Source organism: Eretmochelys imbricata, chromosome 11, assembly GCF_965152235.1.
Source record: "Eretmochelys imbricata isolate rEreImb1 chromosome 11, rEreImb1.hap1, whole genome shotgun sequence".
NCBI lineage: Eukaryota > Metazoa > Chordata > Testudines > Cheloniidae > Eretmochelys > Eretmochelys imbricata.
The window spans coordinates 18,879,383-18,902,740 of NC_135582.1; the positions used below are offsets into that span (position 1 = coordinate 18,879,383).

General features: G+C 41.7%; 1 protein-coding gene across 9 annotated transcripts in view; it reads left to right on the plus strand.

Annotated features, from left to right (window-relative positions):
• The window catches only part of R3HDM1 (R3H domain containing 1), a 104,397-nt gene that overhangs the window by 51,681 nt on the left and 29,358 nt on the right, over positions 1 to 23,358 (plus strand). For all 9 annotated transcript variants that reach the window (XM_077830460.1, XM_077830451.1, XM_077830455.1 and 6 more), the window contains 2 exons: positions 7,448 to 7,711; positions 8,290 to 8,413. In XM_077830460.1, the coding sequence (XP_077686586.1) occupies positions 7,448 to 7,711; positions 8,290 to 8,413 (388 nt within the window). The remainder of the gene's footprint in view (positions 1 to 7,447; positions 7,712 to 8,289; positions 8,414 to 23,358) is intronic.

Consider the following 23,358-nt stretch of genomic DNA (forward strand, 5'->3'; position numbering starts at 1 on the left):
ATGTTGGCTGTCATGGGCTCCCGCTTCCGCTGCAACTCTGCTCTCCTGAATCCACCTCGCAGGTCGTCAGCCACCGCTTCCGCTGCAACTCTGCTTTCCTGCTCTCCTACAGACGCCGTACTATGGCAAGCATGCAGCCTGCTCAGCTCACTGACACCACTGCTGTTGTGTCCTAGTGCTGCTGGCAGCAGACAGTGCAGTAGGCCTGCTAACCATTGTCATCCACCGCTTTCGCTGCAACTCTGCTCTCCTGCAGACGCCATGCCGCGGCAAGCATGGAGACCACTCAGATCACTGCAGCAGTTATGAGCATTGTAAACACCTCATGCATTATCCTGCAGTATGTTCAGAACCAGAACCTGCAAAACCAGGTGAGGAGGCGACAGCAGCGCGGTGACGACATTGATGAGGACATGGACACGGACTTCTCTCAAAGTATGGGCCATGGCAATATGGACATCCTGGTGGTAATGGGGCAGGTTCATGGAGTGGAATGCTGATTCTGGGCCCAGGAAACAAGGACAGACTGGTGGGACCGCATAGTGTTGCAGGTCTGGGATGATTCCCTGGTGCTGCGAAACTTTTGCAGGCGTAAGGGCAATTGCATGGAACTTTGACTTGCTTTTTTCTACTCTGAAGTGCAAGAACACCAAGATGAGAGAAGCCCTCACAGTTCACAAGCGAGTGGCAATAGCCCTCTGGAAGCTTGCAACGCCAGACAGCTACCGGTCAGTCGGGAATCAATTTGGAGTGGGCAGTTCTACTCTGGGGGTGGCTGTGAACCAAGTAGCCAACGCAATCACTGAGCTGCTGCTATCAAGGGACTCTGGGGAAATGTGCAGGTCATAGTAGATGGCTTTGCTACAATGGGGTTCCCTAACTGTGGTGGGGCGATAGATGGAATGCATGTCCCTATCTTGGGACTGGACCACCTTGGCAGCCAGTACATAAACCGCAAGGGGTACTTTTCAATGGTGCTGCAATGACTGATGGATCACAAGGGACGTTTCACCAACATCATTGTGGGATGGCCGGGAAAGGTACATGATGCTCGCATCTTCAGGAACTCTGGTCTGTTTGAACAACTGCAGGAAGAGACTTACTTCCCAGACCAGAATATAACTGTTGGGGATGTTGAAATGCCGATAGTTATCCTTGGGGACCCAGCCTACCCCTTAATGCCATGGCTCATGAAGCCATACGCAGGCACACTGGACAGTAGTAAGGAGCTGTTCAACTATAGGCTGAGCAAGTGCAGAATGGTGATAGAATGTGCATTTGGACGTTTAAAGGGTCGCTGGCGCAGTTTACTGACTTCGTTAGACCTCAGCAAAACCAATATTCCCATCATTATTACTGCTTGCTGTGTGCTCCACAATATCTGTGAGAATAAGGGGGAGACATTTATGGCGGGGTAGGAGGTTGAGGCAAATCGCCTGGCCACTGATTACACACAGCCAGACACCAGGGGAATTAGAAGAGCACAGCAGGGTGCGCTACACATCAGAGAAGCTTTGAAAACCAGTTTCATGACTGGCCAGGCTATGGTGTGACAGTTCTTTTTGTTTCTCCTTGATGAAAACCCGCTCCTTTGGTTCACTCTACTTCCCTGTAAGCCAACTGCCCTCCCCGCTTTGATCACTGCTTGCAGAGGCAATAAAGTCATTGTTGCTTCACATTCATGCATTCTTTATTAATTTATCACACAAATGGGGGGATAACTGCCAAGGTAGCCCAGGAGGGGTGGGGGAGCAGGGAAGGACAAGGCCACACTGCACTTCAAAACTTATTGAATGCCAGCGTTCTGTTGCTTGGGGTGGAGTGGTTGGGTGCCCCGAGGGGGGGCTCCCCCACCACGTTCTTGGGCGTCTGGGTGAGGAGGCTATGGAACTTGGGAGGAAGGCAGGCAGTTACACAGCGGCTGCAGCGGCAGTCTGTGCTCATGCTGCCTTTCCTGCAGCTCAGCCATACGCCGGAGCATATCCGTTTGATCATCCAGTTACCTCAGCATTGCCTCCTGCCTCCTCTCATCACGCTACCGCCACCTATCATCTTGCTCCCGCCACCTCTCCTCGTGTTCATTTTCTGCTTTCCTGGACTCTGCAGTTGTCTGCCTCCATGCATTCTGCTGAGCTCTTTCAGTGCGGGAGGTCTGCGTGAGCTCAGAGAACATTTCATTGTGAGTGCGGTTTTTTCGCCTTCTTATCTGCACTAGCCTCTGGGATGGAGATTATAGGGGGAGCATTGAAATGTTTGCAGCTGCGGGAGGAAAAAAAGACAAATTTTAGAGAAAAATGGGTAGACTCTTTCATGGTGAATGGTTTCAAACAGCAGCGCCCTCCTTTCCCATACCAAGTACCCGTTGGGTTGGCCATTTAAAAGGAGGGGCTGCAGTTTTCGGGTTAACGTGCAGCACAAACCCAACTAAACCCCCCACACCCAATTCTCTGGGATGATCGCTTCACCCCTCCTCCCACCACGTGACTAGTATCAGGGAAGATCCCTGCCAGCCAAACACGAAGAGCTCAGCGTGAACAGCCCCCCCCCCCCCACACACACACACTGACACCGCATGGCTAAAAGCTGGGATGATTTCTTTTCAGCCACAGGCAAACAGCCCAGCAGGATAAGCCACCTTTGAATGTCCCCTTAATAAAATTCCCCTATTTCAACCAGGTGACCATGAATGATATCACTCTCCTGAGGATAACAGAGAGAAATAAAGAATGGATGTTGCTTGAATGCCAGCAAACACTGGGACCATACGCTGCCATGCTTTGTTGTGCAATGATTGCAGACTACAGTCTACTGGCCTGGCGTGGTAAAGTGTCCTATCATGGAGGACAGAATAAGGCTGCCCTCCCCAGAAACCTTTTGCAAAGGCTTTGGGAGTACAACCAGGAGAGCTTCAATGAGATGTCCCTGGAGGATTTCCGCTCCATCCCCAGACACGTTAACAGACTTCTCCAGTAGCTGTACTGGCCGCGAATGTATCCCAAGTCTTCAGGGAAAATTAATCATTAAACACGCTTGCTTTTAAACCATGTATTGTATTTACAAAGGTACACTCACCAGAGGTGCCTTCTCTGCCTTCAAGGTCCAGGAGCCCGCCTTGGAAGGGTTGAGGGAGTATTGGATCCAAGGTGATAAACAGTTCCGGCCTGTCGGGGAGAACGGTTTCATCCTTCTCATCATCATCTTCCTCGTCCCCAAAATCCTCATCCCTGTTGCATGAGACTCCCCCATTGCAGGAGTCCACGTACAGGGCTGGGGTTGTGGTAGGGGCACCACCTAGAATTGCATGCAGCCCATCATAGAAGAGGCATGTCTGGGGTTCTGACCTGGAGCAGCCGTTTGCCTGTTTTGGTTGTTTGGTAGCCTTGCCTGAGCTCCTTAATTTTCACATGGCACTGCTGCGGGTCCCTGTTATAGCCTCTGTCCTTCATGTCCTTGGAGATTTTTTTCAAATATTTTGGCATTTCATTTTTTGGAACAGAGTTCTGATAGCACGGATTCCTCTCCCCACACAGCGATCAGATCCAGTACCTCCTGTTCGGTCCATGCTGGAGCTCTTTTTCGATTCTGGGACTGCATGGTCACCTCTGCTGATGAGCTCTGCATGGTCACGCCACGCTGGCCAAACAGGAAATGAAATTCAAAAGTTCCCAGTGCTTTTCCTGTGTACCTGGCTAGTGCATCTGAGTTGAAAGCGCTGTCCAGAGCGGTCACAATGGAGCACTCTGGGATAGCTCCCAGAGGCCAATAGTGTCGAATTGCGTCCACACTACCCCAAATTTGACCCGACGATGTCGATTTTGGCGCTAATCCCCTTGTTGGGGAGTACAGAAATTGATTTTAAGAGCCCTTTAAGTCGACAAAAATGGCTTTGTCATCTGGACGGGTGCAGGGTTAAATTGACCTAACGCTGCTAAATTGAACCTAAACTCCGTAGTGTAGACCAGAGCTAAGTAATACAATACGCCTATGAGATAAGTATGTATCATTTCACCAGTTTAGCATAGGGAAGTCAAAACATGATGGAGATAAGTCACTTGTCCAAGGCTGGAATCTGAATCAGAGCCTGGGTTAGAACTGAAGGTCTCCTGGCTCCCATACCTCTGCTTTGTCATTCTAATGCATGTTTCTATTATTCAGTAACTACCTACTTTTAATTTATTTGTAGTTTTATATATAGCTAATATTTTGATTAATAGTGCTGGAATAGCGCAGATGCCCATTTCTCTAATAAAGAATGTAGATATTCATCTTATTTCATTAAGCTGTGTATAATTATAATCACTTGAGTAAGTACTGTTACCTATATTTGGGTGTACAGTTTTGAAGGAAGAAAATAACTGCACTCTGAATTTTTTTTGATTGTTCCATCAGTTATTCAATCCGTTTGTCTGATTTATGTTTAGGCTTTATTAAAGCATAGACTGGTGACACGCAGTGAAGATTAGTAACAGATGCAAAGCCGTTCACCTATGGATCACTGGTTCAAATGCAGGCTGTTCTGGTAGCATCCTATATTCGGTACTGTCTGATGGCTAGTACTCATTCAGCACCGTGAAATGGGTGATGGTCTCAGTCAAGAATCTAGATTATAGATATCGATAACTCCTAAAAAGACAGTTATGTTTGCCTCTTTATTGGTAGTATCATCAAAAAGACAGCAGGTTAAATGGCCCATGGGGATTCAATTACTATATCAGCTCTCTAGGGCAGGGGTTGGCAACCTTTCAGAAGTGGTGTGCTGAGTCTTCATTTATTCACTCTAATTTAAGGTTTCACGTGCCGGTAATACATTTTAACGATTTTAGAAGGTCTCTCTAAGTCTATATTATATAACTAAACTATTGTTGTATGTAAAGTAAACAAGGTTTTTAAAATGTTTCAGAAGCTTCATTTAAAATTAAAGTGCAGATCTTATCAGTTTAGTGCAGTGGTTCTTGCACACACTGGTGGTGCACACACCCCCTGGGGGTGCAAGATGCCCTTTCTGCGGGTGCAAGACATGCGAGATTTTTTTAGAAGGTAAATTATTGAAAACACAAATTAAGCACAGGCACATAAGTACAACTGCTTTGTTTCATCAAACATATGTGTTTATTAACATTATACATTTTTTAACGATTACTGCAATATACAAAGTTTTAAAGTTTAACTTTTCAAGTTTTTAAGCTAATTGTAGTGTAATTTTTGATAAGGACTGCAGAGCGCTGGGCCCAGGCCAGGAGCAGAGCCCTGGGCTGGCTGCCGGTACCCCAAGCCAGCGGGAGGGCTGAGCAGGGCCAGAGGCTCGGACCCTGGCTGTCAGGGGGCAGGGTGGCTGGAACCCCAGACCAGCCGCGAGGTGAGCGTGGCCGCCGGCTGGTATCCCAGGCTGGCAGTAGGCTGAGCGGGGCCGATGGCCGGGACCTTGGCTGGCAAAGGGCCAGCGGTTGAAACTCCAGACCGTCAGTGGGCTGAGCTGGATGATGGACAGAACCCCAGACCGTCAGTGGCTCCTCTGGCTCCTGCCAGCCCAGGTCCTGGCCGCCAGCCCTGCTCAGCTGCTGCCAGCCTGGGGTTCCGTTCATTCCGGCTGGCCGCAGGCTGAGCGGTGCCGGCGGCTGAGACCCTGGCTGGCAAGGGGCTGGCGGCTGGAACTCCAGACCATCAGCGGGCTGAGTGGGGTGGTGGACAGAACCCCAGACTGGCGGCAGGCTGAGTGGCTCAGCCCGCTGCCGGTCTCGGGTTCTGTCCGACAGCTCCTGGCAGCCAGGGTCCCGGTCACTGGCCCCACTCAGCACGCTGCCAGCCTAGGGTTCCGTTCACCCAGGCCAGCACTGGGCTGAGCGGGACTGGTGGCCGGGACCCTGACTGGCAGCAGTGTGCCAGTGAAAATCAGCTCATCTGCCACCTTTGATGTGCGTGCCACAGGTTGCTGACCCTGGCTCTAGGGTAAACTCTACAGCTCAGAGTTTAGGTAACTTGCACTGCCTCCGCCTACACAGTACGAGTTTTTGGTGGATAAGTATAAGAATTCATGTTTCAGTCTCCTTATGAACCAACTTTCCTCTGTTAGTTATTTTTAAAAGCAGACATTGAGATGTTATACCTAAAAACTAAGGGCTAAGCTGGATAGTTGAGTCAGTAAGCCATCTTTAGGACCTAAGTCAATGTACTAAAAGCCCAAATTGGCTTATCGTGGCAAGTAAAGAGCTAAAAATTTGCTTGTGAACGTATAACAAGTAATTTTCTTAAGTGCAATTGAAAACTGCTAATGGTTTCATTAGACATACCCTCAGCATTCAGAAAAAAGTATTTCATCATGAAAAACAGGATGTAGTTCCGCAAAATACAGAAGTCAGAAAAAGTAAAGAAAATATTTGTATACAATGCAGATGGTTTTCCAAATACTTTATCTCCTTAGCTCGTGAAGAGTGTACATATCAGCCATATGATCTTCCTCAGGACGAACTGAGGAGGGCCAGGTGGCCATAATATAGCTGTGGCATAGTACTTCTGTGTTCTATTGCCTTTTGGAAAGTCCAGATTTAAGGTGTGAATTGAAGCTTACTGATTAGCAAAAGATGTAATATTAGTGATTGCCCATATTCTTTGGAATGATGATCGCCATATTACTGTTGGATGATACACCAAATACAACTGTTAGCAATGAGTACTATTTCCAGACCCCAGTATAAACTGTAGAAAAAGTGCTTGGGATTACAATAATGAAGGACTCAGAACATTACTGGGCACTGGCCGTGCCTAGCACAATGGGCCCCAATCCTTGACTGAGGTTTGTAGATGTTACCATAATACATACAAATAATAAATAAGACTACACCATGGACTCACGCAGAACTGAACATTTGTGCCTATTTTGAGGATTAGCCGTTGATCTTGGTATCATATTAGCAGTATTATATACTCTTAGATTAATGGACAGTCTTTCTTATTCAAGACTAGTAGCATTATTAACTCAATCTCTAGAAAATCAGATTTTTTTCTTAAATACGGCAAAGCTATATGCATCCTGTTTTGATTAGTTAAACATTTTAACCTCCCATTTGGAATTACATCTGAAAAGTTATTGACATAGTTTAAATTGTTTGATTCTAATTCATGGCAATTCTATATTTAACTCTTATGAAAGATAGCCTCCTTTATGAAAGAAAATCTGTTTCTAGCATAAGATGTTAAACCTTTTTAGTTTCTCTCTGTTTGTGTGTAACTTCTCCACAATTAACCTTGAATAATTACTGCACTGTTCTTAGCACACTGTCTATTTTTGTTCTGAAGCTTGCCTTGTCATTCTTTTTTAGTGTTTTAACATATGGTCATTGCACAGGTGCATGTTTTAATTTTTCACTTACTGAAGAATTTATTGAGTAACTATACTCTTCCCAGTTTGAATGTTTGTGAATGTAATGTTTGTTATCCTTTTTTATTATAGCAAGACAACCTTGGATCACAGTTTAGCCATATGAGTCTTGCCCGCCAGTCATCTGCTGATGGTGCTGATCCTCACCCCACCATGTTCCAGTCCACTGTAGTCCTTCAACCCACGCAACAGTCTGGCTATATCATAGCAACAGCCCCAACTCTGCCACCTCCACAAGGTCAACCAGTCCCTACTCCCAACTATTCTGCATCCAGCCATCCTGTCAACCAGCAAGTGCTGCAGCAACAGGGATATATGCAGCAACCTCTACCACAGGTACAAAGGCTTTATATTTTATTCTCAGAGATATTTAAGAGAATATCCTTGACACCATTGGTGAACATTTTATATTTCAATGGACTTGGTTAGTAAATTTGATTTTCTTAATTCTGTGGTTTGAAGTCAGTGGCTTCCGTTTACTTGGGGAATGAGCAATTGTCCCAGCTTCATGCCTATCCACGGGTAACTCTTAAAGACTTAGAAAATTAGAGTTTAGGAAGTACATAGTATCATTAATAGTGATATTTTTAAATTAAATATAACCAAATTTAACCTAATCAAATATAAATTTTATATATTCTCATACTCTGCACATATTTTATTTTGCTTAGTTTTAATGTCTACTTTTAAAATTTTTGCTGTGAAGACTGGCCTAGGAATCCTAACCATCATCTTTTTCTTTAATGCCCCTATGTGGGTGCTGAGAAACTCAAACAAAGCAGCTACTTACTTTGGTATGACCCGACGAAAATAGAATTGCCTTTATTTTGTAATTCTTTCAGCATTCAGTGTTTTTGCACTCTGCCTTTTATAAACCTAAAAATGTGAATCTCCAAAATGTTGCTCCTTTTTAGATGCCAGCTTGTTATTGTGCTCCAGGCCAATATCCACACTCCAATCAACAATATCGACCAGTTACTTCTGTCCATTACAACACACAGCAAAACCCACCACTGCCACAGCCAGCACAGCAGACAGGTTTGCAGAATTTTTTCACTACTTCATGTGCTTATGGGTGTTAAAGGAAACTGCAGGTACTGTCAGATATTGAAGTCTCAGTAAAGCAATATTTGCTAATTGTGAAGAAATATCTTTCAATTTGTACAACTTTGTAGCAGTCCCAATGTGAAGAACTGTGATTGTTCTTTAAATGTGGCATGTGGTCATTAGCTGAAATCATTATACCCTCCTTTGAGTCAGGGATGACTCATTTAAATCACCAAGTGGAAAGCCTTGATTTAAATCATCAACTGTAATCAACTTTTCCATTTGTACTTCAGTGGTTTTCTAAAGAAAGTTGCATTCACCAACTAAATTTGCTACATCTTTTTGATACTTTGGAGGGTACACTATAACTGTATACGCTTATTTAAACAATTATATATATAACTTATTAATGGTACATTTTTGGTGTATTAAAAATGATGAATGACACACTGTGTTTACTAAATAAACTTTTTGCTCATGATTTCAGTCGAACTGCATTAGAATTGTAACTGAAATTTAATTAAACACACAGAACAAAATGACCTTGAATGTGTTGGGTACATAAACTTCTTATCTAAACATTTTTCACATTTACAACTAAATGATATGTTAACCAGAAGGATTAACTGTAGTCAGTTAATTAACTGAAGTCAGTGAATTAAAATGATTATTTCAGGTCAGGCTGGGAAAATTTTCAGATATGCCTGTGTGAAAGTGGTTGGAGCTTAAGTTCCTACTTGTCTAAGTCTCTTGAAAATGAGAGTCTCTCCTCAGTTACTGTGCTAATCGCTTGCGTCTGGGAGCACAGCTTCTGGGTCTCCCACAGAATCAAGTCCTTAAAGGTAGATGACCTATTGTGCCATATTTACAAAGCTTGACCTCAGAAATTTAGAAGATTTTCCCCGTATCCTTTCTATATATAAAAAGCAGCTTTTAACTCTGAGTTTTAGGTAGACACTAATGGATTCAGCTTATTTGTTTTTTATTGAAATGTTTTAAGAGATTGCACTAAGTTTAGGCCTTAACAGGTTTTGTATTAAATTCCGATTTTAAACAGTTTATTTTTAAAAGAAAAACTTATTATTACCTGAATCCCAAAATAATAAAAATCCTATTTAAATTTTTAAAAATGGATTTTTCTCCACTGTGCCTTGTGTGCATTTACTTTTTTTTTTTAAATTATTCTTTCAACTCTACTTCTCTCAAGGTGCAAAGGCCTAAATGGGGAACATGGTATATAAAAAGATCCAAAATGAAAAATGCAAATAAGTTATTCACCATATTCACTTGACCCATTAGTATAAATAACTCATCCTGTAAACCACAGTCTCCTTATTCTTTATTTTGTCTTTTTTTGTTAATTTAACTGATTTGTAACTGTAAGGGGGCACCAAACTTGTGTGAGAGTTGATAACTTTGGAACAAAAATGAATGGCATCCCTCAAGTGGAGGGACATTTGAGAAGTAAGTCTGAAAATGTTTAATTTAGAAATTGTGATGTACAAAGGGCTACAAATGAATATTTAGAAAGTATTGACACTGTTGTATTTTTCTGCTGTCCCTTTTTGATTTTGAGATACCATAACTGAGGAGGGACAGCATGATGATGATTTTTCTATATATAATCATTTGTGATTGAAGGTAACAGGTGCCAGACAAATATCACATCCTGATGACTTGAGCTACTTTATATTTATCAAATTCCTCCTCCTGGTTCTGGTAATGGGCTATTCTTCTTCTGTGATTGGATCTCTCTTCTACAAAGTCCCACAAGACTACATTTCTTCGTCTCCTCTTTGTTCATCTTTTCCTTCTAAGTCATTTTTAATCATAGCTATTACTTTTACTCTTATAATTAACTTGTATTGTCACAATTTCTGTGTGGCCAGGTAGGTTGAACTCCAGAAGTAGATTATTTTCTTTTGGGTCAAAGAAATGAGCAGGCTGAGACACAAGGGCTTAAACTTTCAAAAGTGACCAGTGGTTTTGAGAGCCCAACTTCAGACACAAACTCTTTACAGTCAGGTCTTTATGTGGTATTTCGAGTTGGTCACTTACAAACTAAGGCACCCAAAATTACTAGTCACTTGAAAATTTAGGCCAGGATACCTGATCCTATTCTACATGTATTTAGAGTTTATACAGGTGCTGTAGAATATGGGTTATGAGTAGGTATAGTTAAAACCTCACAGCTCCAGGAAACATCTGTATTTCCATATCCAGGTAGCCTGTTTCAATCTGTAACTGCCCCAGGATATTGTCTACTCTATCACCGTATATCACCATGTGTTAAGGCTGTTAATTAGATACTACCAATAAATCAAAAACTACCCCTTGTGCTGATACATCGCCCTTTGATCTGTATAAGAAAGAGTTATTCTACAGAGCACCCAGATAAAACAATAATGGGCTCTGCAGAAATGTGTAATAACAATTTCCCTGTTTTTCCAAGTCAAAAAGATGTCTTCTCTAATTCCTTATATTTCAGAGTACCTTTGCTTATGAGGCAGTACTTCAGGTACTGCAAATGAGAAAAGACTTTGATTGGTTAAATTCACTTAAGTGCCTGCTAACGTTACTGGGGATGCAGTGGTTTCTTATAGATTCTACCCACCTCAGATAATTTATAGAGTTATATAAATATAAATATATATAATCTATGGGTTTCGTACTATATCTTGGCCACTTCTAATACACTTATATGTTTAAAACCTTGAACCACTTCTTCCCTGCCACCTTTCATGTCTGTATTGACCAACTAAACTTCTTTCAGCTAAAAATTTTAGATAGAAGTGCTGTTTTTGAGCATATGGAATATCTGTTCAAACAACTTTTATTATCTTTATTTCCTTCCTTGAATTAAACTTCCCAGTTGCATCCAGCATCTTATAATACTGGGGTAACCTCTGACTCTGAACTTTCTACTTTGTCCCAGATATCTTAGATCTGCAGATTTGCCTATTGCTACCTCACAAAACTGTCTATATACGTACTCAGTTCTGTCAGCCTAAAGTTTTTTGTCTATGCATACAGCTCCTTTTCTTATGGCTTGCCCAAGGCTCAGTTATCTGTGGCCTGTCATATGTACTAATTCATGTAACCAGAAGTTGAGCTACATTGACGGTAATTAGTATGTTAATTATCTAGATTCTAAAAATACATGCATTAAGTATGAAACCGAAGTAGTAGTAAGCACTTTAGTTGTATAGTAACCTATAATTACCATTAATTTATGTGTAATATGAAGGCTATCAAGAAACACAGCCACAATGTAACTACAATGATATTAGGTATTATAAAGTATGACATTTTAAAAATGTATTTAAAATTGGACTTTTTGTGGGAGTAAATAAATTCCCATTCTCACTAAGGCCTAACCATGCCCTGGTTAGAGGGGGAAATTGAGTTATGATAAACAACTAAGAGTCAGGGGGAAATTGAATTATGACAACTTAGTGTGGAAAGGAGTTAGTTTAGATTTGTAAGGTTGGGTGAGCTTTTCTGGCTATCCAAGCTGAAACTTGTATGTATTTGATGCCAGTAAAATAGCACAGCTTAAGAGTTCTGTTTGTATTTTCTCTGAGCAAGGTGTTCTCATTTCACAGATTGTTTACAGCGTGCTGCTGGGTTTTGGGGTTTGGGCTTTTTTCCTGCTTTTAAAGTTATGCATCATGGGCTTAGATTCTATTTACCTGCTGCAGTATCATAAGCCTCAAATTAAGCACAAAGTTGCATGTTACATGAACAAAAATAGGAGATATCAATTTTCCCCCCCTTTTGTTCATCTGCCTCACGTCTAGGTTATAATGAGACTGTAAATATGTTATCTGTGCATATTGAACCAATAAGCATGGTTGAGAGGAGATGTCATTAAGATGCTAGAGCATGGGCCAAGGAATGTTTTTTATTCCTAGGTTTGCTGCTGCCAAGCTGTGTGGCCATGAGCAAGTCCTGTGTCCCATTTATCTACCTGTAAAACAGGTATTCTGTCAACACTTCTAAGGAGTATTATGAGGCTTAACTAATGTTTGTAGAGCACTTGGAGATTATTGCAACAAAAGTACTATGCAAGTGCAAAATATTTGGGGGGGTGGGGGCCTGGGTTTCACTGCAACATCATGCATTTTGTAATTTGCAAAGTCACCTTCTGCTAGCCAGGCCCTAAAATCAAGTAAAGTAATCAGTTTGCTGACAACAGAAGGAGGTTCTTTTTTGTGTACTTGTCCATATATATGTTCTACTGCTGTGTGCATGCTTTTGGTCAGCTGTGTCCGTTGGAGGGCCTGCCTTTTCCTTGAGTGTCCTTGTGCCTCCAACATCATGGCCTCTTTAGTGCTGGACTCACCACTGTTATCAGTAGTGAAGGTACTTCCTTTGGTACTGACCAACTCGCCTATTCCATTACTGAACAGGAGGAATACGCCTTCTCTTCCTCAGGCTCTGAAAATGGTAGGGAGGTGTCACCATTTCATCCTCTGGGAGCTAGATATCCAGAGCAGTATACACCAGAGAAGGAGTCAAGCTCATTTTTATTACTCCAAATGTAAGAGCTCTCAGAAGGACACCTTTGTGAAATGTATAGGGGTATCCAGCCCCATGGCTACCTGCTCACTATGCCTATCAACACCCTCAGCCTTATTGGGCACTGTGGGGATTTCATCAGCCTAGAAGACTAGCACCTGCATCCTGGTCCAGGGCTAGATCTTTCTTCACCAGCCCAAACTGCAGTGATGCCAAAGGAACAGAGTGGTTAGGGCTTTGATGAGGATTTACAGACAGAGGACCATCCTATACTAGTGCCCATCTTATCCTCATTTCCTCATGAGGCTATATCTATATATCTGCCTCCAGAAGACTACAAGATGTTCCAGAAAACTGGCTGATGCACTGAAGATTCCAGTGGAAGTTGTCCAAAAGAAGTCTCTCAAGCTCCTAGACATTCTTCACACTTCTGTACCTGGATGACTTGCAATTCCCATCGATGAGGGGCTCTTAGAGCCAACTAAGTTATTCTGGCAGACTTCTTTGGCACCAGCATCAAAAAGAACAGATTGCTGATACCAAGTGTGTTCCCTTGACTTTGAGCAATTTTCCACACAACCTACACCTGAGTCACTGGTTCAACCAGAAAAAGTCAGCAGAAAGCAACACCTTGAGACAGTCACACAAATTATTTGATGTAAAGCCAACAAGTAAGAATCTTCAATTACTAGGCCTTATTGGTGAAGTACAATTATTTTAATTGGGACTTCTCCAAATTCTGTGACAGAATTCCTCAAGATGAGAGAGAGGAGTTTAAGTCCTTCATCTCAGAGGGACAACTTATTGTACATTCATCACTTCAAGCAGCCCTCAGTGTTGATGACAAGGCATTCTGATCTATGGCGGTATCAGTTGCCATGAGGGGATCCTGTTGGCTCCAATCCTCAGAAATCCTGTTGGGATCTGGAGCTCACCTCAATGCCTTTATGACTAAGGGCAGATGGACAACTCAGGAAACCAATCTCCACATCAGTCTGTGGGAACTCAGGGCAGTGAGGAGCACCTGCCTTCATTTCCTACCCCTCATCAGGGTTATGACAAACAACATATCTTGCGTATTCTATATCAACAAGCAAGGACGAGCGAGATCCTTCCCTCCCTGTGCACCGAAGTAAGGAAACTATGGAACTGGTGCATAACTCATCAGATCTGCGTCCTGGGTATTCTGAACATCGCAGCCGATGTTCTCAGCAGATGCTTCTCCCAGAACTACAAATGGGAGCTAGGCAGTATATTCCAAGGATGGGGACTTCCAGAGGTGGCTCCCTTCACCACCTTCTGTTCAAGCGGGAGACTGGGCCACAACTCTTTGCAGGATGCCTGTCGTCCATTTTGGACAAAGGGTCTGCTCTGTGTTTCCTCCAACACCTCTGATACTAAAAGTGATGAACAAAATCAGACAGGACGAAGCCAGTTATCCTTATATTCCTGACTTGACTGAGACAACCTTGGCCCCCTTACCTGCTTCATCCATGCATCCGACCACCGTTCAAGCTTTGGCCCACTCTTGGTCTGCTCTCTCAGGCTGCGGATCATGTGCTTCATCCCAGCTTGGGGTTCCCCACTTCAGGGGATGGTTCCTCTGTGGTTCACAGGATTAGAATCCTCCTGCTCTGCAGAAGTGCAACAGGTGTTATTAAACAGTAGAAAGAAGACAACCTGCACTACTTACCTGCAGAAATGGAAGAGATTCTTCCCTTGGTGTTGCCACTGCCACCCTCTGCCTGAATCTTTGCATCTTTCAGTCATCCTAGATTACCTGTTGGATCTAAAGAAGTCAGGGTTATCAGTTTGCTGGATTTAAGGTTCATTTGGCCACAGTATCAGCCTTTCATCCTCCAGTGGACGAGTTCTTGGTATTTGCTCACCTCATGTTGTTGTCCAGGTTAATTAAGGGTCTGGGGAATGTCTACTCTGGGGAATCTACTCCCAGATTGAAGACCCTGCCCTGAGCTGGGACCTCAGCCTGATATTTAGATGCCTTATGAAACCTCCATTTGAAACAATGGCAACCAGTTCTCTCCTCCAAGATCAGCCTTTTTAGTAGCCATCATGTTGGCTCATAGGGTTGGGGAGATTGGAGCCTTAATGGTAGCTCTCCCCCACCCCACCCCCTTACAGTGTCCTTTAAGGGCAAATTCTTTTTACACCCACACCCTAAATCCTTGCCTAAGGTACTGTTGGCTTTCCAGTTGAACCAATCCCTTCATCTACCAATGTTTTTTCCAAAACCGCATAGTTCTCTGCAGGAGACATGTTTTCGTAACTTGGATGTTAGAAGGGCATTGGCTTTCTACTTAGATACAAACAATTTTGAAAGTCACCGAGACTGTATATCTTCTTCACAGATAGATTCTGGGGGTCCATGGTCTCTTCTCAGGGACTGTCAAGATGGATATCCGAGTGTATTATCACTTGTTACGATCCAGCAGGTGTTCATCTGCCCCAAAGGCTGATAACACATTCTACCAGATCACAAGTAACATCCACAGCATTCTCAAGAACCTGTCCTATCCGAGATACATGGGGCTGCTACATGGGATTCAGTACATAGGTTTTCTAAACTTTACACATTGATCCATGCTGCCATATCTAATGCAGCTATTGGTCCTGTGGTACTATTTTCAGTTCTAGACTCGATCCCGAAGTTCGCTCCCTCCATCAGGGATACTACTTAGAAGTCCCCTGAAGTGGCACACCCATAGGGAACGTTCCTTGAAGAGGAGGTTAATCACCTTGTGCAGTAACTGTGGCTCTTTGAGATGTTGCCGTATAGGTGCTTTGCTACCCAACCTTTTCTCCCCTCTGCTTCAGACTGTTCTCTGTGGGGCATTGAGGGGGAGAAGGAATGCAGGGTGGTTCACCCAGGCATCCCTGTTTAGTCTTGATGTGCGGCACGGGTTAGCATGGGGTGCATGAACTGGCTGAACGGACAACTGTAAGATAAAATCTCCGGTCAAGGGCCCGAGAGATGCATGCACACCTGAAGTGGAGCATCCTTAGGGACACACATCTTGAAGCACCACTCTTACTGCACAAAGTGAGTAACCTTTTCCTCCGTTGATGGAGCTACCATTGTTCAGGAAAGTGGTCGTCTTACCAACAGAAAAACCCCTTCTGGTATGTAGTTGTGTCCACATTATGGTGATGTAGATATGCTGGTGTAGCTTCTGTACTGTAGGCATACTCTTAAACAGGGTCTATGGACTTCTCAAGAAGTCTGGCTTCACATAAACGTCTTGGAGGTAAGGATCATTCGTCAAGCATATATAGTTGTCCTCCCAGCTCTGAAAGATCTGACAATTCAGGTCACGACAGACAACACTACAACCGTGTTTATATAAACAAACAAGGGAAGCAAGATTCTGTATCTATGTCAAGGAGTGGTAAATCTCTGGAATTACTGTATCTGTCACAAGATTACTCCATTAGCCATAGATTTACCAGAGTTGCAAATGGTATCACCTCAGCAGATAGTTTGCAAATGACCTTGTGTGGTCAATAAAAGGTACCATTACCCAAGCAGTCATCAGGTGAGATCATCTAACCATAGACGTCTTGACCACCAATGAAAACAAGTATCTCAAGTTCTGCTCCACAGAAGGGCAGACACAAGGCTCTCTCTCCAACACATTCTTGATCTCTGTCCCTAATGCATGCTTATCCTCCAATTCCATTTTTCCCAAGAGTCATTGGAAAATTCAGATAGGGTATGGCCAGGATGATCATGATAGCACCAGCATGGCTGAGGTGCTTCTGTCTCTCTGACCTGAGGAAATCTCTGCATTCAGCCTCAGATCCAATTGCTTCTTCAGTCGGATGTGGTATCTGAGATGGCCAGATCCTTCGTCTGGATCCACTGTCCCTGAACCTGATGGCATAGATATTGGCCAGTTAACATTAGTAGAGAGGACCTGTTCAGGTGAAGTACAGAATATTCTCATCCACAGTAGAAAGGACTCTGCAAGGCTTGTTTATTTTGTCGAGTGGAAGAGATTCATTATGAGGCCACACCACCCCTTGTCTCTATTTCAAACTCAGATACCAGATACACTGGGATTACCTTCTATTACTAAAGAACATTTGGCTATCTGTAAGCTCCCTGTGGGTCCACCACGCAGCGATATCTGCTTTCTGCCTTCCCTTTCATGAGTATTCCTCATTTTCACACCTTACAGTAGCTAGGTTCTTCAAAGCCCTCATGCGGCTGTTTCCCTCAGTTAGAAAGCCTCCCACTTCTTGAGATCTCAGAATTGGGCTGATAGGTTTGACCTGGGTTGATGGGTTGACTCTTTGAGCCACCTGCTATATGTTCTGTGATCTATCTCTCCATCAAAACTGCCTTTGTAGTAGCAATAATATCTGCCAAAAGGGTAGGAAAGATACAAGCTCTTGTGGCAGAATCTACATACATAGTTTTTCATACAGATGTGGAGTAATCTTGGGACCTCACCCAAAATTCTTGCCAAAGGTAGTCTCAGACTTTGATGTCAGCCAAGTAATACATCTGCCTGTTTTCTTTCCAGAGCCACGTTCCAGCAGATGCTAAATTTCACACTGTAGGTATTTTTACAGTGCTGTCCTTACCCTAAATCTATATAGGTATATCTCCCAGATTATGTGTAGTTTATGGGGATAGGTCATATCAACACAGAGACTTCCTAATTGAATTTATACCTGTATTAAGTTGTGCTATGAAATAGACAACTTAGACCCACCATTGAGAGTGTAGCTTCTTTGAAAAATGTTCCACTATTAGAAATACTTAGGGCATCTACCTGAGGTTCAGTGTATACACTGACTCAGCATTACTTCATAGAGGAAGCATCAGGCTCTGATCAGTGTTTTGGCAGAGCCGTCTTACCATCATTGTTTTGTAAACTCCGAACACCTCCTGTGATCGAGGTGACCGTTAGTGCATCCCCAACAGTGAAATATATACGGACAGTCTTCAAAAGAAGAATCAGTTACTTACCTGTATAATATATATGGATGACACATCTCAAAGAACCACAGTTACAGTCAGGTAAATAATTGTTTATATTTCTGTTTGGAAACTTGATTGTATAAAATTGGTCCCACAGGATCTCCGTGCTATACAGAATGGTGTAACGACCACCTTCCCCTGGTGGCACATCCCACCATGTAGTTTCATGCAGCACAGACAAAGATAACTGGAATGTGCATTTTTATCATCTTAGATTTTAAGTGAATGTAGTGTTTGTATAAAGTATGGAGTTGAAAGTTCTCTATCCCCAAAATAGATAAAACATAAGGCAGCAGCATTGCAGATCCCAGTGTACCTTAATCCTGACTTGGGGTACCACGACACTAGAGGTAGGAGGGTGATCCAGTCTCTAATCCCATTTAGTTCTTGGCTCCTCTGCTGAGCCTGCAAACAATAATACCAATTGTGGTGATGGATTTTATTTTGTCAATATCTGTCCAGTAAGTATTTAGACTGAGTCCACCAACTTGCTCCACATAGACCCTAGGTTCCACATGCTAGTATTGACCACCTGAGCAAGTCATGGACATGTGCCCCTGTTTTTTCTGGTGTCCTCTTTTTAGATTTGTTAGGTAAAAATTCAGAAGACTGCTATATTAAGTCAATACAAAGTTGTACCTAAAATGATTGGTCCTTATTTGCAGCAGCTGCCTCTGCGACATTAGCAGTGTGCCACTTGGATAATATAGCGTGTACCATACCAAACTGAGAATTAATACATCTTACTTTTAATTGTATTGATTAATAGCTGTCAATTTTATTTGTATTATGAAGTTTTTAATAACTATAAAACAACTTTCCAATGAACTGTTTCTTATTTTTGTACAAATATTTGTTTACATTTGTGACTACTTCAGAGAACATTGTAACTGAAGCATACTTATTTAATGTTGTGGAATGGTTTGGCCTTTTTCATGAGCTGTTGGATTCGGGGCCGTAACACTGTCTGAGAGGGTTACATTTCTCACAGTGAACCGGTCTCTTTTTCAGCTGCTTCCTTGCTTCCTTTTCAAGGGGTTTCGGGTGTGTGTTTAACTTGTATGCTGCCTTTTGATCAAAGAGTTTACAACTTGCTTGTCCAAAATGTGTCAACATAAAAAAAAAAAAACTTTAGGAAGATGGTGCTTCAGCTAATCGAGGAAGTGACTCATGTCAAAGGGTGTAACTGTATTTGTCTAAGAGGGAGTTAAAACCAGCATCTGCTGTACAACCTCTAACTCTGAAAATTACCACTAGTTATTATTTGCATGAATTTTTCTAACTGAGTTGTTTTTGTTAAATGTTACTTTCATTGAAAAAATATCTCTTTTAATGTGTTTTTCTGCATTAAGTGGAGATCTAGGTGCCATAAACAAGATTTTATTTAAGTTAACTGATAGATTAAAATATTATTTTTAATTACTTTGCTGAGCAAATATTAAGAAGCATGTGGTTTTATTTAGCTGCTAGTTCAGAATATTTCTGAAAATAAAACCATCTGTTCCAGCAGGTGCCACCTTTTTCTGCTGAGTGCTGCATTTCTGTCATTCCACTTCCTGTGCCGAGGTGGAATAGTAAAGCTACAAAGAGAACCTTTTTTAACCCTCTGGGGAACCATCTTAGCAATCAATTTATATTGTCCTAGTTATTCTCGTAAGCTTGCAAAATTAATTCTCTTTCTGGAAGTGCAGTAGAGACTGAAAAATAGTCACAGCTACATTGCAGTTGCTTGGAAACGAGAATTTTAGTTTGCAGCACTATTGATTGCATCCATCATATTCTGTAGCTTCAATATTAATACAGTTACTCCCAGTATACTTCCTTTTGCGTGCATTACGTCATCTAGTCACCAAATACATTGAGGCATCTCATTTATTTAAAAAAAATCTGTAAGGATAGTTAAGCCATGGGAAGTTTATATATAGTTCAGAATCACAGATTTCTTTATATTAAATAAAACTGTAAGTGCTGTCTTTGGGAAGTCCCTTTTAATATTGATTCAAAGTATGAATTAAATGGCACTGATAGTGACAAGTGGAAAATATTTATGTGCAGTGCCTGTCTTGTATTTCGAATCTAATGCACAGATATACTGTCTGATTGTTTCTATAATAATGGAACTAAGATTCAGCTGCATAATTTTCTGAAGCTAATATCCTAATATATTGACTGTCCTATCACATTCAGATTTCAGTGCTGCTCTTTTTCACAAAGAGGTATGAATAAAACCAATTTACAGTGTTAATTCAAATGGCTGATAATACTCTAAATATTTCTTAATCATTTTTGTGAGTTTATCTGATGCCCTTTTGTGATCTTTCTAAATGAATACATGTTTGTGTTAATTGCAGTTTGTATATGAACTACATTATGCTGCTTTTATTCTAGGAAGAGTCCGAATAAATTGATGTGCTATGTTCATGCATTGATTGAGAACATTTTGGTGCCAGTAAAAATACCAAAACCCAACTCGAGTGGCATAATGAGGACAAGTTCTATGGAAACTTCACCCACATATGCATGCCAATATAGCTCAGTCGTGATATGTCCCAATTGCAGTGCAGTGTTTGGCTTTGCTTTTCACAAACAAGCTGTCAGTTACCAGGATGCGGGCAGTCATGCCTAGTCAGAGTCTAATGGTTAGAGCTTGGGTGAGGCAAGGCAGGAGTAACAACCATGGTTTTCCTGTAAACATTCATTTAAATCAGTTATTTTAACAGCTATCATTCTACCTAGTAGAAAGCAAATCCACCTTGAGCCCTTGTCTGAAATTTGCTGCTTCTGTTTGTGGGGCTAAGTTGGAGGGAAACATCATTTTATGTGGTCAGTTGTGGTCACAGGTGCAGTGTTTTGATTTATAAGGGTAAGGTTCTCTTTGCAGGACAGAAATATACTAGTTCTGTCCCCAGTGCTTGATCACATTCATCATGAAGTTACTATATTTCATGAAATATGTTGATTTGAATTGGTTTCAATTGAATCTTGTTGACACTTTAAACAAAAATATGAGTGCTTTTATTAATCTGTTCTCAGTTGTTGTCCTTTAGAAATTGTTGTACTCTTAATTTAAAATATGTATTGGAATATGAAATTGCCATACTAGTTTGCACTCAGTAGTTGTCTAGTCCAGCATCCTGTCTCCAACAGTGATCAACACCAGATGCTTCAGAAGTAGGTGCAAGAAACCCTGCAGTTACGTAGGTGTGAAATGATCTCTCTTCCCACATTAGGTTTCTTCCTCATGTTTCTTCCAAAATCGTTAGCATTAAGTATTGTAGCTCTGGATATTTTTGTTACTTATATAATGGATGAATTCAAACTGGAACAGGTACAGAGAAGGGCTACTAGGATGATCCGAGGAATGGAAAACTTGTCTTATGAAAGGAGACTCAAGGAGCTTGGCTTGTTTAGCCTAACTAAAAGAAGGTTGAGGGGAGATATGATTGCTCTTTATAAATATATCAGAGGGATAAATACTGGAGAGGGAGAGGAATTATTTAAGTTCAGTACCAATGTGGACACAAGAACAAATGGATATAAAGTGGCCACCCGGAAATTTAGACTAGAAATTAGACAAAGGTTTCTAACCATCAGAGGAGTGAAGTTTTGGAATAGCCTTCCAAGGGAAGCAGTGGGGGCAAAAGATCTATCGGGCTTTAAGATTAAACTCGATAAGTTTATGGAAGAGATGGTATGATGGGATAACATGGTTTTGGTAATTAAATATTCATGGTAAATAGGCTCAATTGCCTGTGATGGGATATTAGATGGGGTGGGATCCGAGTTACCCAGGAAAGAATTTTCTGTAGTATCTGGCTGATGAATCTTGCCCATATGCTCAGGGTTTAGCTGATCGCCATATTTGGGGTCGGGAAGGAATTTTCCTCCAGGGCAGATTGGAAGAGGCCCTGGAGGTTTTTCGCCTTCCTCTGTAGCATGGGGCACGGGTCACTTGCTGGAGGATTCTCTGCTCCTTGAAGTCTTTAAACTACGATTTGAGGACTTCAATAGCACAGATATAGGTGTGAGGTTTTTTTGCAGGAGTGGTGGGTGAAATTCTGTGGCCTGTGTTGTGCAAGAGGTCAGACTAGATGATCATAATGGTCCCTTCTGACCTAAATATCTATGAATCTATGAATTATCTAGTCCCTTTTTGAGTGTTGCTGAGTTTTTATTAATTTTGAATCTGCCACCTTTTAAAATTAATTTAATATCCCCTTGTGTTATTAGATGGGGAAAACTGATGCTGCCTCTCTCTTCTATTAGCCATTCTTTATACTTTTTATCATGTCTTCTTATTCATCTCTTTTCAAAGGTAAACAATGCCAGTCTCTTTAATCTCTTTCCATACGAGTTCTTCCATGTTCTAAAAATGTTCGTTGCCCTTGTCTGAACAACCTCTAATTCTACAATATCCATGTAAACATATGTATTTGTAAAAGGTTTTGTTTCTTACAGTTTTGCATGACTAATCATTTGAATGTGTGTAAGCAATGTGCTGTTTACATATAGGTATTTCTCTAGCTATCATCATCATGTTGTCTGAGCACCCTGTAAAATTAATGGTACATCACTTACCTCCAAAACATAGAAGGAGAAGGGAGCAGATTTCTAAGTTACTGAGTGAATTTGAGACACTATTCCAGAAAGGTAGAAAATACACTAGATTCTTCTTGAGAAGTGACCAACACTTCAAATAGAAGAGCAGACTTTTATTGGAGCCGAGTCATTGCCATTTTTGTCCATATGGATTTTAATGAACTACTGAGTCAGCATATGCAGTACATCTGGCCTTTACACACTGTTTCATTCTGTTTTGTATGTTCATCCCAGTATGATCCAGGTGTAATTCACAGTGAAATCAGGCAAGTTTCATTGCTCTTTTTGTATTGAACATAGGTTTTTAAAGAAACTGGAAGTGGAACTGGCAGACACGTTTCTGAATTCTTCGTTATAGGCAAAGTCCCCTGTATGATTTTTACAGCTGTGTAAAATTTCATGTAGTTGCCCTTTTTATTTTGTGCTTAACTGTGCTCTATTTTAATTTTTAATTGATTCTTTAGTCCCTTAGGTGGTAAAGATAACCTTACAAATATGATACGGTGACATCAACCTACAGCATCAGTTACCCTTCAGTTCTATGCTGTCACCTTTTCTGACAGGGCTGCAGGTGCACCTTTGGCACTGTATGTAAATATTTAATAATCTGTATTCTAACAGAGAAGTAAAAAGTTGTTTGATCTCTGTCCACTGCCAGGAAAGAATTGGCTGACTGATAGCCAAAGAATCGGAGTGTGTCAGTTGGATTTGGCCTGCCATCAATTTCTTAATGACCTTTCCCAGAAAAGGGGAGGCTTAGAGACCAGATAATAGTTTGCAAGGTTATTTAAAATAAAGTGATCTCTTG